Source organism: Triticum urartu, chromosome 3 (genome assembly GCF_003073215.2).
Source record: "Triticum urartu cultivar G1812 chromosome 3, Tu2.1, whole genome shotgun sequence".
In the NCBI taxonomy this organism is placed as follows: domain Eukaryota; kingdom Viridiplantae; phylum Streptophyta; class Magnoliopsida; order Poales; family Poaceae; genus Triticum; species Triticum urartu.
In genome coordinates this window covers 51,558,658-51,575,588 of record NC_053024.1, presented here as the reverse complement: position 1 = coordinate 51,575,588, position 16,931 = coordinate 51,558,658, and the positions used below count along the sequence as shown (strand labels likewise).

General features: G+C 41.4%; 1 protein-coding gene across 1 annotated transcript; it reads left to right on the top strand.

Moving 5' to 3' along the window:
- Nucleotides 1-1,014: 1,014 nt before the first annotated feature.
- Nucleotides 1,015-15,315, top strand: LOC125546639. Its single transcript, XM_048710817.1, has 11 exons — nt 1,015-1,097; nt 1,486-1,524; nt 2,038-2,244; nt 2,448-2,569; nt 6,821-6,932; nt 7,015-7,058; nt 8,174-8,294; nt 8,410-8,468; nt 8,540-8,738; nt 10,510-10,616; nt 14,331-15,315. The coding sequence occupies exons 3-11, from the start codon at nt 2,184-2,186 to the stop codon at nt 15,120-15,122; spliced, it is 1,617 nt and encodes a 538-aa protein (XP_048566774.1). The 5' UTR covers nt 1,015-1,097; nt 1,486-1,524; nt 2,038-2,183; the 3' UTR covers nt 15,123-15,315.
- Nucleotides 15,316-16,931: the final 1,616 nt, after the last annotated feature.

The window sequence follows — 16,931 nt, the reverse complement described above, 5'->3', positions numbered from 1 at the left end:
TACATGGCAATATTTTTATACACATTTAACATTTTTCAAATTGCTTGATTAAAATTTTAAAGTTCAAGATTAACGCATTTTAATACATGGTAAACATTTTTTATAGACATTTAACATTTTTCAAAATGCCTGATTAGCTATTTGTAAGTGTAAGTTTAACAGTTTTGGAATAGATGGTCAACATTTTTTCTATGCACCTTTCCCATTTTTTTCGAAATGCATGACTAATATTTTTCAAGTACAAGATTCACACCTTCTCAAAGACTCCCTTTGCACTGAGAACACAATTCAGAACCCATTTTTAATACAATGTCAACATTTTTTCTATACACATTTAACGTTTTTTCAAATGCTTGATTATCATTTTTAATGCATAATATTAATGTTTTTGAATATTATCAACTTTTTTCTATACATAGTTAGCATTTTGTTTTTGCAAAATGCTTGATTATCATTTTCCAAGTACAAGATTAACATTTTTAATACATGGTAAACATTGTCTCTATACACAATTAACATTATTAACTCTTTTCAAAAAGAAGATTAACATCTTTTAATACATGGTCAACATTTTTCTGTACAAATTTAACATTTCTCAAAATGATTGAGTAACAATTTTCAAGTACAAGATTAACATTTTTTAATACATGGCAACATTCTTTCTATACACATACACATTTAAAAAAATCCGAATGCTTGATTAACATTGTACAGACACTTATTTAACATATTTTTTCAAATGGTTGATTATCATTTTGTTTAATACATTATCAATTTGTTTGACACACATTATAGTTTTTCGATACATGAGGTACATTTTCTATATACATATTATACGCTTTTCAAATGCTTGGATAACATTTTTTTCAAGTGATTTAAGTGTAAAATGTTTTTTTCGAATATATTTACTTGGAATATTTGGAAGTATAAACTAAAGTAAAAAAAGAAAGCGAAAAACGAAAAGAAAAAACGTGAAAAAGAACACGATGCTGTGGCTCCCGCGTGCCTGAGCCGGCCCATCTTGCGGTCGGCTTGACGCGAGAGTCCCGTAGACACAGGGGCGCCCTCGCGGGACGAGGGGAGAAGCGGCGGCGCAGGTGAGCTCCGGCCTCGCCCCTCCTCCCCCTCCTTTCCTGTCTCCGGCCAGCAACGGCCTTCCCCTCTCCACCTCGCCCCTGTAGAGACCCCCCCCCCCCCCCCCGCCCCGCCCGCTCGACATCTCCATCTCCATCTCCGGCCATCCGCGTGCCTCCTCCCTCTCCGCCTCTGCCCCATCCGGCCAGTCTTCATCCCTCCCCTGCCTATCCCACAAATCTTGGATGCGGGGACCTCCCCCACCCCTTCCCCGCCCCGTCTAGTAGCTGGTCGCCGCCCACTCCTGTACCCCATGGCGGCGTCAGCTCACCTCACTTTTAACCGCTTCTTAAATCCTGATTCCTCCCATGCCGGATTCTTATATGCTAACTATTTCTCTGGAACTTGCAGGTTGTTTCAAGGTCGGCACATCCTGTAGGCCAATCGAAGGTTCGTGGCTAACAAATTCATAGTTTTTGCTCTCCCAGGCTGTTTATATTGCCATGTCACTGCATGAGCTTGCTTCTGTTTACAAATTGATTGATGTTTGTCCATGATTTGATATGGCGGAGGATAAATCAGTGTAGCTGCAGCGTGTGCTTTTGGCTTGGTTTATTTGTTCACAAGGCTTGCTTGACCATGTCAAATATGGCTTGGTATATTATAATTTGTGTGACTGAATATGCTGATTGAAGGTTTGTTCGTGCTTTGATATGGCAGAGGAAAAAATCATACTTGAATATATAGGAATGACTGTTGAACCATGTCATATATGACTTGGTTTATTTATTACGAATGCTTGCTGTAGCATATGTGATATGGCTTAGTTTATTAATTGTGTGATCAAATGACCTTGTGCTGTTGCAAACGGAACAGGATTTCAACAAAAGATTAGGTTTCGTTACAACCTCTTATTATTTCCCATACTATCATTGACTATTCAATCCACATCATTCGTTGCAGTCGGCCTACCACCCCTGGACCAGCCGAAAGCCGAGTCACGGCCGCACCGCAACGCGCCAGATTCCGCGCACCAGCTGTGCCGCCCTCGCCGGGCGGTGAGATCTCCTATCTCTCCTGCCGGCGGGTCGGTGGTTCCAGCGAACAAGATGCTGGGCGTCTCCACCGGCCAGCTTTTGGTCATCCTCGGGGCCTGCTCCGTGATGATGAGTAAGATCTGGAGTCACAGCACCTCTCTTTTGTCTTGCCTTTCGTTTGATCTCATTGCCTGGCTGAGCTGCTAAATCGGATAGGTTATGTTGCGAATTACTGCCATAAGAAGTTGATTTGGGGAGCTCTCTCTTCTCAATTTGTGAGGAATTGCAGCGCGGGTCCTTTTTTTCCGTTTAGTCTGATTCATCTGTTCTTGGCAGAGCCCAGTGACATGATCAAGATGGCAAGGGTGGCAGGGAGGATGACCGGGAGAGCGGTCGGTCGCCTCATGCTCTACCGCCGGCAGATGGACGACATCTTCGAGCAGACTGCAGCGAAGAAGGTACCTTGCTGATTCTTGCACATGTATGTGTTTTTGGCGCCATTGTGTGAGTTGATTTTTGTGCTTACATTTTCTCATCATTAGTGCCATGTGAAACCATGTCTTACTCAATGGCGGATCTAGGAATTGAAGTTAGCCGGGGCAAACATTTAAGCTTTAAAAATTTAGGTATAAATGCAAGTCCACTCAACCAAAATTCATGAAATTCAACTAGCAGAAACATGAAAAAGCATTAACAATACTTAAAAACTGAGCCTTGAAGTTTTCCATTTCTTTTTCCAATTTTAGAAACTGTCTTTTGAGTAAACATTATGTCAAAATAATAATTAAAAAATGCTCCTAGACCTGAAAAGAAACAATAGCAAACATCTCTCTATACTATACTCTTAACAAATCGTAGAATTTATACCATACTTCTTTGAATGCCCGTCAATCATTCCCAATATTTGTGCGAGGAAAATCATGTCCAATCAAACGAGCTGCATACCTACATGCCTAATTGCTACTGACCTCACTTTGAAGTTGAAACACAACATCAAACAAGGTACACGCCTAGTTGCCTGCTGGTCTACATGGAAATCGGCTAGACTAGAGATGAAATAGAAAAACTATAAATACTCAAAAGGGGAAAAAAATGCAATCTGCTTGTTGCCGCTGCCGCGTGTGCTTATGGTTCGTTGCTGCACCGGCGCAAGTGCAGGAGTTGTTACTGTTGCCATCTGTGCTTATGGTTCGTTGCTGCACCGGCGCAAGTGCAGGAGTTGTTACTCTTGCCGCTTATGGTTCGTTGCTGCACCGGCCCAGTGAATATATATCTTTCCACAATTGGCTGCTGAAAATTCTATCTCTGTCAGATATTATCAGTTTAGGAGGGCCATGCAACTTACTAATGTTCTCCAAGAAAGCTGTAGCAACAGACTAAACTGTGTAGGGGTGTGAAAGTGGAATAAAATGGGCATATTTGGTAAATCTGTCTACTACCACCACTATCACTTCCTTCCCATGAGAATTAGGCAATCCTTCTATAAAGTCCATGGTAATGTGTTGCCAGGCCATATCAGCAATGGGCAGAGGGTCTAAGAGATGAGGTATAAGACAATGCTCACCTTTGGCTCTGGCAAACAGGACACTGCAATATAATTCTCCACAAACTTCTTTAATCCAGGCCAAAAGAAAATATTCTTAATTCTCCGATTAAGTAGCCCTCATACCAGAATGTCCTCCGATAGGAGAGGAATGTAGGGCTGTCAACAGTTTTTTTTTCAGTTCAGTATTGTCACCCACAACAATCTTGCCCCTATACCTGATGATTCCAAAGTGAAAGGAGTATTCTGTAGGGGAGGCATTGTTGTGTAAGAGCAGCTGTTCCAAAATGGGCTTGTAGAGACTGTCTTGTTGGTAGCTGTCATATAAATCATGTGCCCAGAGAGGAATTCCCATAGACAGTCATGAACTGATGAACTTTTCTAGAAAGAGCATCTGCTACTCTGTTGTAGATACCCTTTTTGTACTGAATGGAAAAAATCAAATTCCAGTAACTTCATCATTAGCTTATGTTGAATGCCTTCTGTAAGTCTCTGATCAGTGATAAACTTCAGAGACTGCTGGTCTGTTTTGATAATTAACTTTGCTCCCAGAAAATAGTGTCTCCACCTCTTCAAAGCTTCTACTATAGCTAGTGCTTCTTTTTCATAAGTAGACATGACAGAATTCCTAGGGCAAAGAGCTGCACTATAGTAACTTAGTAAGCCAATGCTTTTCCATTTTGCATAAGTACAGCTCCAATTCCAGTGCCAGAGGCATCAGTTTCCGGTATAAAAGGAGTGGAGAAATCAGGCAATGCAAGAACAGGGGCAGAGACCCCTGCCTGCTTCACCTGCTGAAAAGCAGTGTCCTGAGCTGCAGACCACTTGAACTGGCCCTTTTTGAGCATGTCATTTTGCATAAGTACAGCTCCAATTCCAGTGCCAGAGGCATCAGTTTCCGGTATAAAAGGAGTGGAGAAATCAGGCAATGCAAGAACAGGGGCAGAGATCCCTGCCTGCTTCACCTGCTGAAAAGCAGTGTCCTGAGCTGCAGACCACTTGAACTGGCCCTTTTTGAGCATGTCATGCAGTGGCTTACACATGATTCCATAATTCTTAATGATTCTTCTGTATTAACTAGCCAGCCCTAAGAAACTTATCAACTGAGTGACAGTAGTAGGGGTAACCCAATCTGCAACTGCTTGGATCTTAGAGGGATCAATAGAAACACCATCAGCAGAGAGAATATGTCCCAAATATTCCACCTGGGGAACAACAAAGACACATTTGGACATTTTGGCAAATAGCTGATGTTTCCTCAAAAGGGAGAAAATTATCTGCAAGTGCTTGATGTGGTCACTCAGATTTGAGCTGTATATCAGGATATCATCAAAGAAAACTAACAAGAATTTTCTTAAGTAAGGCCCACATATGTTGTTCATCACAGCCTGAAAAGTTCTTGGAGCAGTTGACAGGCCAAAAGGCATGACCAGAACTCATATCCAGCACCCACTTATCTCCACATCTCCAGCACTCTCCCACTTTCCTTGCTCTTTGGAACTGAGCATTAGGAGGTTCCAGTTGTTTTAGGGGTTGTTGTTGAGGTAATTGGTGGGGCACATTTCTCTGCTGCGCTGTATTGTTCTGTCTCTGATAGAAGTTGTTGTATGGCACTGGAGGCTTCTTAGGAGGGTGACATGGCTCAGTATCTCGCTAACCAATAACCATCAGTAGGTGTCTGAGGTCTAAGGGGTCTAACTTGATACTTGATGCCCTCTCTAAGTCCCTTTACATAGCACCTCACAAACCAGAGTTCAGAAAGTTCAGGTGTTTCTTCCTGCACATCAGCCAGGAGATCTTCAAATATTTTGGTGTATTCCAACACTGTTAGATTTTTCTGTTTGATTGTGTTAAACTTCTCTGTTAAATCATAGGAACCTTTGGAGGAAAATCTCTTTGTCAATTCAGTGCAGAATTCAGGCCATGTCAATTACTTTTTCAATAGCCCAGACCTCCTTAACCAGACATCAGCCTCTCCAATGATATAGAGCTGTGCCAATGAAACTTTGTAATTCTCAGGAGCTGCAGCCATTTGGAAATATCTATTGCACCGTCTAATCCATCTCACAGGATCTTCTCCTTCAAATCTGGGAAAATCCATCTTAGGCCCTTTTGTTATAGACTTCATGGAACTATGCTTTCATTTCCTGTTCATAAGTCTTGAAATAACCTTGCCAAAGCTGTCTCTCCCTGCTTTGGTTGAATTGATTGAAAGCAGGAGTATGAGCTTGTCCTGGAGAAAGAGCAGTAGGTGTATGGTCATTGACACCACCAGGTGGCTGTTGCAAATTGTCAGACTCACAGTGCCTGTTGAGTTCCTTCTCCAATTCCATTTGTTTCCTGAGAACTTCAGTTCTGGTATTATGCTGTTCTAGTTGACTTTGCTGCAGAGTGGGAGATTTAACATGCTCCAAGTCTTCAGTAACCAGCTGTTTCTCAGCATTCCTAGAGCTCTGTGGTTGCGTAGTTTTCAGAACAGAGCTCGTAGCAGCTAGCTATTTACCCAGATCAAGGACAGCCTTTTGAACATCTCCTACTTGTTCAGAGTTTTCACCTTGTGAAGAAAGAATGGAAACCACGTCGGCCTTGAGCAAATTGACATCCACTCTCAGATCCGTCGTCGCTTGCTGTTGAGAAAGGAATTCGTCCTTCATGGACAGCAACCTCCTGCAAGTCTGATTCGTCCAAACTCTTCGCGCCGCGCCCCATCGCCTTGATCTAACGAAGGAGAGAGGAATTTTACCACTGGACCGAACCCGATCTCCTCTGTCGACCCAGTGTGAGATAGTTAGGCAGCTGTTTGTAAGAGACCATGGCAGAACTTTGCATCATGTGCATTGACTCATAACCACCCATACCTAAGTTCATGTAAATTTGTTTGTTTGCATCATGTGCATTCACAGTGTGAGATTGTCATAATATCTGTAAGCAAAGGAAACTTACAGTTAGCTGTTTTCAGAAAAATAGTTGCTAGCTACAGTTCCACACGTTGCATATGCTGTTAGGAGGCTGCTTTTTATTTATAATAATGATAAACTGGAACAGATTGAATGATTTATCAATGCTAACTTGCTAATAGTTCATGCTATTCAACATAATTGAGACATTCTTGTGTTTAAATTCTCGATTATTATGCACAATTAATTTGTGCCCCTCCATTACTCAGATTAATACAGAGCTTCAAGATGCTATGTCAAAGTTACAATCAATTGGTTATGAAGTTCAGAACTTATCTAGAATAACTCCTGGCCAGTTTATCAAAAGGCAGCACAACACAGGTAACTTTTTGTATATGATTACTACAGAAGTTCAGAGTACTGCATTTGACTTAAACTAATAGGACCTTTGTTTAAACATCAGAGAGCATGACTGAAGCAGGAACATCTGATAGTTCTGCAACTCAGGTATGACATCTCATTTTCTCTGTCTTAATATAAGTATTTGGCTAATTAAATTATCTATTGCATACGTTGATGTACGGTAACGTTGTCATAGTTCATTGTTGGGTTGAACGCCCAAATGCACTTGTACATAGTTCATCCTATTGTTTTAAATAGCACGCTATAGCATAAAATGCGTAGGATGCTTCATAGAAATGCAATTTAGGTTTGGATATGTATCAGCCTCTACATCTGTTCTGAAGATGTTTCTTAAGTGTCGATAAAGTTCAGTTATCGGATGCCCTATCTCGCTTCGCTCGACGGCTATGATGGCTTCAGGCAAATTTAACGCTTCGGATCAACTACAGTTACTTTTACTCGAGAATTACTTTCTGCGCCTATATAATGCCGGGCTCTGGCAACAATTCCATTATTCCCCTTGTTATTCTGCTTCAATGGCTAGAACCTGATACAATGTACAGCTACAGTAATATAGAATGGCCTCCTTGATCGGCCTCAAATCCTAGTTCTGTTCTGCAAATTGCTCGATTTCTTTGTCAATTCTGTTGGATCCTCACTGGGATCTGACAAATTGGTACTCAGAACTTACTGATCCATGGATTCGGCGGCGATTTCTCTCTGGATTGAGTGGTTGGCTCCACAAGCTGGTAAAATCCCACCCAATTTCCTACCTTTTTGGCGGCAGTGAAGATCGGCAGTTCAGGTGGCATTGTGGGAGCAGTGATTTCATTCGTGTACAAGTTGGTACAGTGGATCAGTTGCCGCGGATCCTTTCCTTGGTGGTAAAATTTAATCCAAATCAAATACAATAATGATTTAAATTCAAGGCCCAAAATAATTCTTCTTAAACTTCTAATTTTTTTGGGAAGAATCTGATATTTATTATAAGCTCTTTCCAAAGTTTCTAGGGTTTAGAAAGGCATTTTGGATACATTGAAGAACATTTAGGGTTTTGCCCTTCAACAAAAACATGAGGCTTTGAAATTCTCTCAATTCAAAATTAATTTAAAGTTAAAACATGATGCATGCAAATGCTCGCTAATGCATTTATTATATTACCATATTCTAGGGCTGTGGCAATTTGAGTCTAGTTGACAGAGTTTACTATGATTATGCAGTCCGGAGAATTTCGTGATGATATTCGCAGTATAATTCGTGATGAAATTGAGAGCTTTTGTAGAAAAAATCCTGATCAATTTACCAGGAGGTTAAATAATCCTGACGGAATTCAGAACTCTGGTGATTATAATGTCTTTCCTTCACTATAATACCATGCTTGTTCCTTTACGATTCAGTATTTTTCCCATGCTTTATTTTATTTGATGACTAATGATTCCTTTTACCAATATATCAGAACAAACAGCTGAAGCTACACAATTCGATGTAACTAGTAAATTTGCAATGACATCTAAGGTATGATGACATGTCTCGTCAATTTTAATGCATGAGCTACTTTATTAGGCATTGATTGCTGATTCCCGTAGGACATGGAATCAGCGAATACAAGCTCTACAAATCTGCACAGCCAAGCAATGATGTATGCCAAGCTAAGTGTATCCCCAGGAATTAAGATGAGTTCTTCCATGAGTGTGAGTAATGGAGAACAATTCAAAGAGAGCAATGGACTGCTAAATGTACTCCCAATATCAGCTGAAAGTGCTGGATTGCTTCCGAAACACACAGGTACATAAACAACGATCTTAACTCCTAACATGTATTTTTCTGCTAGTGCTACCACTTTACTATATGGTCATTGACTTATTCAGTGAACCTGTACATTTTGTTAGTGGTATATAACTCAAGAATCAAGAAATTGTGAGTGATAGTCATAGAGAAAAACCTAACCACAAAACTAAGTCCTGTAGTTATACAGAGGAAGACTTCCATATCTTCTTTCAGTGGCGGAGCTAGACCAAAACCATTGGGGGGGTGAAACGTAAATGACAAAGAGCTGGGGGGGCAAAAGGCTAATTTTCACCTCATCCTGGCCCTTCAAAAAAAAATCTTCAGGGTTTTCTCCAAAGCTGGGGGGGCCACGGCCCCCCTCGGCCCCAACATAGCTCCGCCGTTGTCTTCTTTCCCACGATGTAACATCTGTTGGTGATGTTTTTAAATTTGCTGCAGCATATGTTTGTTTGGATTGCTTCCAAAATCACCAGCAACTATATTCACTTTGCACGACGGTGAAGTATAGGTTCATACAACCCATGAATTCTCTTGGCAAGGGTACCTGAGATAAAATTCCTGACATTTTTAAATGATGCTCCAGCTGTACCATTTTGGATCTAAGATAAGCATCAAGGGTTCACTCAGTCTTAAATTTCATTGTTCCAATTACCTTGGCTAGCGGTACTCTAATGCCACCATAGTTGTAGTCTGATCTTGCCATGTTCATTAAGTGCCCTTCATATTATGTCCTGTACATGACAAGCGGAAGTACTAGTGGATAATCATGGTGGATATTCAAATCCTATTTCTAGACAGATAACACAAGTCTAAAATCCATGTCCATTCCAGAGTCAACAAGTCTCTATCAAAACTAGATGATACCCCGAGCGTTGCTGCGGGAATTGGTTGCAATGTATTATTTTGATGAGGTTTGGTTGTCTGGAATCTGAATATGGGAATCAAGACTGCAAATAAAATGATTTATTATATTTATATTTTATTATTATATAGTTGTAAAATATTTGTAGAATATGAATAGTGTTTCTTATGCATGTTGAGATAAATAAAGTAGGGGGTTGATGAATTGGGATGTGTGCATGTTGAGAGAAGCAGTATAAGTAGCATTTCCCATGCATGTTGAGAGAAATGAAAGTAATGGGGTTGATGAGGTGGCATGTGTGCATGTTGAGATAAATAGAACTAGTGGGGATCAACTTCTTAAGTATATAGGATAGGATAACAATAAATGAATACATGTTATGTAAGAGATGATATACACACAGGAATACAGGATGGGGCACAGATCCCGATGTTTTTTTTTTGGTAGTTGAGATATGGTTGAGGGGAGCACCTAGGAGATCATGAGCATTTCCTGTGTTCAACAGTCTTATTGTAATAATGCCACATAGGATAATTGATGAGGTGGAAGAGAGAAACGAAGAAAAAATATTGCCTTCTCTTAGCTAAGAAAGAGATGATCTCTTAATAATAAATAAAGATAATACATTTTCCCCATTGTACTAGATATGCCTTTCCTGTTTGCACGTTTTCTAATTTAATTTCAACCACCCCATGATTTTAGGATCATAAGAGTACAATTGTTAGAGCTAACACCAACATATAATGCATTGTATAACATGTTTTGTTTTTGTCTTCTCTAGATGACATGGAATACATAAGAGAGAATTGCCTTATTAACCACTATACATGCTCTTAAGTGATATGCTGCAACAACTCTCCTATCACTGCAGACCAATATATGTTCCGTGTTATTATATCTTGACAGGTGAGCCAAAAGGTTCAGATATACTCCTGGAGGCTGTGCTTGAAGCAGAGGTTGCAGAGAACGCTAAATTTTTCGTCTCACAGCCTCATGATCAGTTGCCCAAGGAGTAACAGCATCTTTTTCATCTTTCAATAGCTGTTGATACATCACTTGCACATTAAACTTTCTTGGTAACTCTGAAGACAGCTTTGATGGCTGGTGATGGCATGTTCTGATCTTCACCTCAGCGGCACCATCTTACATTCTGACTTCATGTCAACCTAAATGGAGATGGAACTGATGGAATGTTGAGTTAACTGTTAAGGGGTAAATGCCGGGCAGTGGTAGCCTTCTTGTTTTTTTAAAAAATCTTTGTGCTCTAACAGGTATTAGTATGTTGATGCACTGTGTTTCACTGTGATGATTGAAGAAGGTTGAGTTAGCTGCAACGGGAAATATGTGGTATGATAGAAAGTACTATGTGGTTATACTGTGTCATTGGGATGATCACATTGTTCAACACATACCATGTACTTGTGTAGAAAATATGTAGTTGAAACTGGATTTTGTTTTTCATTTTTGTCCTTCTTATTTTGATATGTGGCCAACAAAATCATGTTGTGAATAGTTGCCAGTTCAGTATTTGCTGTTTCACACGTACTGTACCTATCCTCTCTGCCTGCCTGATCGTTTGTATGAATTAAACCGAGAACCATAAAGGCAAGCCAACATATGTAGCAAGAACATGTAGATGTATATGCTGAGTAGAACCAACAAGGAAACAAATCGTACCATGGAGTCCTGTTGAGTAATTTTGGTCTTGAGTCCTAATAGCAGCATTAGAGGTAGTGTATGTGAAATTTGTAGTCTGGGAAATGATGCCATGAAAATCATGAATCCTATATACCTAAATAGTTCATCCCCACTACTTCTACTATGTTAACATGCACACATGCCACATCTTCAAAGGTTCACCATAAGATGCATGAGAATTATTTTTCATTATTAGTAGATCCCCACTACTCCCTCCGTTCTTAAATATAAGTCTTTGTAGACATTTCAAATGGACTACAACATACAGATGCATGTGACATATTTTAGAGTGTAGATTCACTCATTTTGCTCTATATGTAGTCATTTGTTGAAATCTCTAGAAACTTATATTTGGGAAGGGAGTACTATTTGTTTCAACAGGCACATGTCACATTATCAAAGGCACACCCAACATGAATGAAAAAAAATCCATTATATTATAGTACCTATGGTCAATAGATATTTTTTAACTATACGATAATCCAATACAATATATAATATGTATTTTTGTTTTTCATATATTATTAATCCAAATGTTTCATACACCCAAAACTTATTGACATATATTGCGACATATTCCTGTCGCAACACGCGGGATAGCATCTAGTAGAAGACGAGCCACAAACAGAGTATCATGGCCTACTCATCGAGTTAGAGAAACTTGAGTTGTGGTGTTGTTTCGACGACAGGCGTTGTGAATCTTATAGGCTGTGTAGGCTAAATTAGGCAAAAAAAGACGGATCCCCTTCTACGATGCTCCGGTACCCTTTATATAGCCCTGGTTATGAAATACTCAGTGTCAGTGCATGGGGGACGTATTGTGATATGAATCGGACCATGGTATTAGATTACAATACGTATTACCCTTTTCCTCTTTGTCATAGAGTGTCATTCCTTTGATGTAGTGTACTTCGATGAAAGTCTCCTTCATGGTTGGTGGTGTTTGTCCTTGTGCTGGTGATATAGGACCAACTCCTATTGTTGCCAAACCTTTATAATTTGGAGGTGGAAATGGAGAAAAATCGCAAAGATCACATCAATCTCAAGAAGAAACACAAATGATAAGGTTCACCACACAAGTTTACTCAAATCACCGCCAAGGAAGATACACACCAAGATCCAACACAAACATGGGTAATTGCTAACTAATGTAGGGTTCTTCCCAAATCTCTAAGAGTGACGGGGTCTTGAGAGATAGTCTTCTCCAATCCAAAGGACATGGAGTTCTTGGTAATCCACAAGGGATTTTTCTTCTAAAGGAGGCCTTGATCCTCCAAGAAAAGATAAAGATGAGCAAAGCTCTATCGAAATCTGTTCATGTGCTATGCTAGCCCTAGAAAATAGATGGAGTAGAGACTATATAAGTGGCTGGAGGTAGGTGGAGAAGCATGGCGACACACCACTATATGGTGTAGCGTGCCTGTCTTTGACATATAGCCCATGAAACGCCGTCTCATGAACCTTATATCCCTTCGAGTTGTACAACAGAAACATAGCGTGTCCAATACGAACTTGTAACATTACAAACCAATTTTCAAAAGTTTCAAACCATTGGCACCTGAAAACATGGCACCACCATGATAGTACGATTGATATCCTAGGCTTAATCACGACCGACGTGACCAAGTTGTTTACTACGTCTAATCTACACCTGCTGGCATGCCCCTTCTTCTTTCTGGTCTGCTCCATAAGCTATGAAGTAGTCACCGCCTTCAACTACGCTTGACATCTGACATAGATGGAGTAGAAGTACTCTCTGGCTGCTTTGGGGCCATCTGACATCTCCTCCAAATATTCAGATTATAGAGAGTAGAATACCAAAAGATGGGTACAGGTCTACAGGAAGTACTCAACAAGTTCATAAATATTGTGAGTGGATAGGAACCTATCACTAACGCTGAGACCAAATAGATCACATCAATGATTTCCTGCAAATATCGTGAATTGTCAAAGTTTATGTAAAATTCATGTGATCCACTACCACATGCGCGAACAACATGGGCCTACACCTCACATACAGGCCACCGGGCACACACAATATTGTTCTAAGTTCATTTTTTTTGAATGAAAGGGGTTTCCCCCGCCCCATTTTTATTAATGAAGCAAAACAGAAGCTACAAAGCAGAGTCTTAAACAGCACATGGTACATCCGGGGGACAAGGTACCCCACAACCCAACTCAGCCACGGCAGAAAACGACCACCGAACACCAAACGCTACTAGAAGTTCAACTACTTATTACAAGGTCCATCGACCTGAAAAGAGATAGTCTGAAGTTCGACCACTACAGATTCACATCTTGCTCCCAGAAGTCACCTCCAGGCAATCCGCAGGAGTTCCTCCCGTCGCTTGTCCAGGAGACGGATGTACTGACGCAGCAAGGTCGCCTGAGTGTCGTTGCAGATAACCTTCCATTGGCCCTGTTTGGATACTCTAACTCAGTTAGAGGTTAGAGTTAGATTTTAACCCTGAACTAACCCTGAAGTAACTCTAACCAAAGAGTTGTTTGGATGGTAGGGTTAGATTGACAATAAATAATATTTCTCAATCATTTGACTACTTGGACCCTATTTGGATGGGAGGGGTAATATTTTTTACTATTCTTTCTAGTGGGCCCAGGAGAACTAACCCAAATAAGCTCCTCTAGTGTGGGCTAGTTTTTTGGGTGGGTTAGATCCAACTAACCCAAACTAACCCATCATGTTTGAATACTTTTTGGTTATTTGAGCCCCAACTAACTAGAACTAACTCCAACTTAGGGATCCAAACAGGGTTATTGATGCAAGTGGGAGCTTAATTTTGCTAGCACACATCTGACATTTCTCCAGGTACGGCCCTGAAAGTAGAAACCATTCCTTAATTTCCAAATGCTCCATAAGGATGCAGCTACCATCAAGTTAAGTACAGGTTTTTCCTTATGTTTCTGAACCTGTTGGCTTTGGTAGCCAGGTTCCGTGTCACTGGCAGCTGGGACCTAGAATGCAGCTCCGTAAAATTACAAACTTTTCACATTGCTACATTTTTTTTGAGGGATCCTCCAATTTGTACATGCGCGCGCGTGAGCCGAACGAAACCCGTCACCTGCTATCCTCAAAAAAAAAAAACCCGTCACCTGCTCGCCACGTCAGCGATCCGCGCCGAAGTGCATCTGGCTCGTCCATCGCAGACAGCGGCGAACGGCTGGCATCACTCCATGTCACCGATCCGCGGCACGACCCCTCCACCAATCAGCGCCCACCTCCTCCCTCCTATAAAGCTCTCCATCCCCTCCCCGTCTCGCCACAACCCATCCCCCAATTCCCCACCAGTTCTCCCACCGTCCACCGAAACCCCCACCTCACCTCCGAAGCGGCGGCGGCAGCAGCGTCCATGGCGCCCAAGGCGGAGAAGAAGCCGGCGGCGAAGAAGCCCGCGGAGGAGGAGCCGGCGGCGGAGAAGGCCCCCGCGGCGAAGAAGCCCAAGGCCGAGAAGCGGCTGCCGGCGGGGAAGACCTCCGCCGGCAAGGACGGCGGCGAGAAGAAGGGCAAGAAGAAGGCCAAGAAGAGCGTGGAGACGTACAAGATCTACATCTTCAAGGTGCTGAAGCAGGTGCACCCCGACATCGGCATCTCCTCCAAGGCCATGTCCATCATGAACTCCTTCATCAACGACATCTTCGAGAAGCTCGCCGGGGAGTCGGCCAAGCTCGCCCGCTACAACAAGAAGCCCACCATCACCTCTAGGGAGATCCAGACCTCCGTCCGCCTCGTCCTCCCCGGCGAGCTCGCCAAGCACGCCGTCTCCGAGGGCACCAAGGCCGTCACCAAGTTCACCTCCTCTTAGGCTCTTTGTCAAATCTCTTCTGGCGTGTGATGGATCGATGTTGACCTGTAGTTAGATCATGTTCCGGCTGTCATCTTGTAAGAAAACGTGCTCTCGGTACTGTTATTCAGACCCGAAGTAACAACACTGTTCAACCCTGCTGTTCCCTTGGAAATATCTGAAGAAATGCTAAGCTTGCCGCTTCAATCTGATACATATTGTGATCATATTGCAAGATTTTTTCCCCTCGTCTCAATCTAGATCTTACAGTAGTAATGTTGCATCAATCTGATTCATCATCAAAAGCTTGGTGAATAGACAACAGATTTATGCCAATTTGCATACAATCAGAAATGTCAGAAGTTGTCACACTACAATCAGAGAATTCAGAAGTAGCAACAATTCAGAAGTTTGAAGCAGAGGTGCGTTAAATAAATAGAAGCATTTGTGTGTTCTCAAGCTTAGGAGTTCAAGGGACAATGATAGAATTTGACAATCTGCTATTGTCTTGCACTTCCACTGATCTGCTGCTGAAGAATGTTCTTAAGATCAGTGCAGATCGCCTTGATGTCTTTTTTCGAGGATACGTTTGAGATCTGATTCATTAAACGCACTAGATTTGGAGATGAGAATTTACTGAACATTCATGTCATTTGTAACATTGATTCATCTGAGCTGGGGCTGCGGCTGCACAGGACCGACATGAGCGAGAAGCATACATGTGCCTCTTAGATGAGGATCACACGATGGCTAGCTCCACCCAGCCCCTCTATCCCGTTGTTCTTCTCGATGCCACGTCCAGATCAACGAACCTAAACTTGTGGTGAGCCCTTCCTCCATTGTTCTCATGAAGACTTCTCGTTTAATTCTTTTACAATGGAGTTAGTGGCATATCTTAATTTGAAACAGATTCCATGTGTGGCAAATTGCCAATGCTTAATACTCCCTCCGTTCCAAAATAGATGACCCAACTTTGTACTAATTTTGTACTAAAGTTAGTACAAAGTTGAGTCATCTATTTTGGAACAGAGGGAGTATATGTTATCTTTCTAGGCCTACTTGTGTTTAAGGTTCAGTTTGGCCTGCAATAATAATAAGTTTATAATGTCAGCACACTCTATTATTATTGTGCATCCGCATACATAACGTGCTGGGGGAAATTTTTACTGGAATGAAAAAACAAATTATTTGTATTTATCTCTTTTACATTGACTTGATTTATTTTGGATACCCAGTCTGATTAGTGTTTTACAGGCACAGAACAAGAAGATTGATCACTTCTGTTTTGTTTCCAATGCTTTATTCCTCGGCTCTACTTAACAATATTTGGACCTCCTTTACAGTAGCTGAGTAGCATGATTAGATTAGAGGAATGAAAGAAAAATGTGCTTGAATTAGCCATCGATTTGGCCTAGGATTTAGTTTCAGGGTTCCTGCCATTGATCTCTCGGTTCTGCAGTTGTCTATTGAATTTTTTTAGTATCTAAAAATGCAGACCAGTATTTAGTGAATTTTTAAAATTTCAGTTACATTTTATCAAATTTTTTACTTAGCTTTGCAAGGTGGTATGTACATCATGTAGTTATTCTGCCAGGAGAACTTTATGGTTGTGCTGAGGAAAAGGTATACTGATTGATCTGCATGAAACATGATGCATACTTGAACGATTGTAGTGTTGATTGTGTTATGTTGCATAGTGCAGGTATGCAGCCTTGTTCAGCAGGTACTTTATCAAAGTCCAAATGCTCAGGTTCACCGCCACAGTGCCTGCGGTGCAACACAGGCTTGCTGTGTCACCTGATCCACCGCCTTGCCTGCTCTCTGTTGGCT

Coding starts and splice junctions, on each gene's coding strand:
- LOC125546639 (XM_048710817.1), top strand. CDS start 2,184: ATGCTGGGCGTCTCCACCGGCCAGCTTTTGGTCATCCTCGGGGCCTGC. Junction 8,469..8,539: donor AATTTGCAATGACATCTAAG/GTATGATGACAT, acceptor TGATTCCCGTAG/GACATGGAATCAGCGAATAC. Junction 8,739..10,509: donor ATTGCTTCCGAAACACACAG/GTACATAAACAA, acceptor ATATCTTGACAG/GTGAGCCAAAAGGTTCAGAT.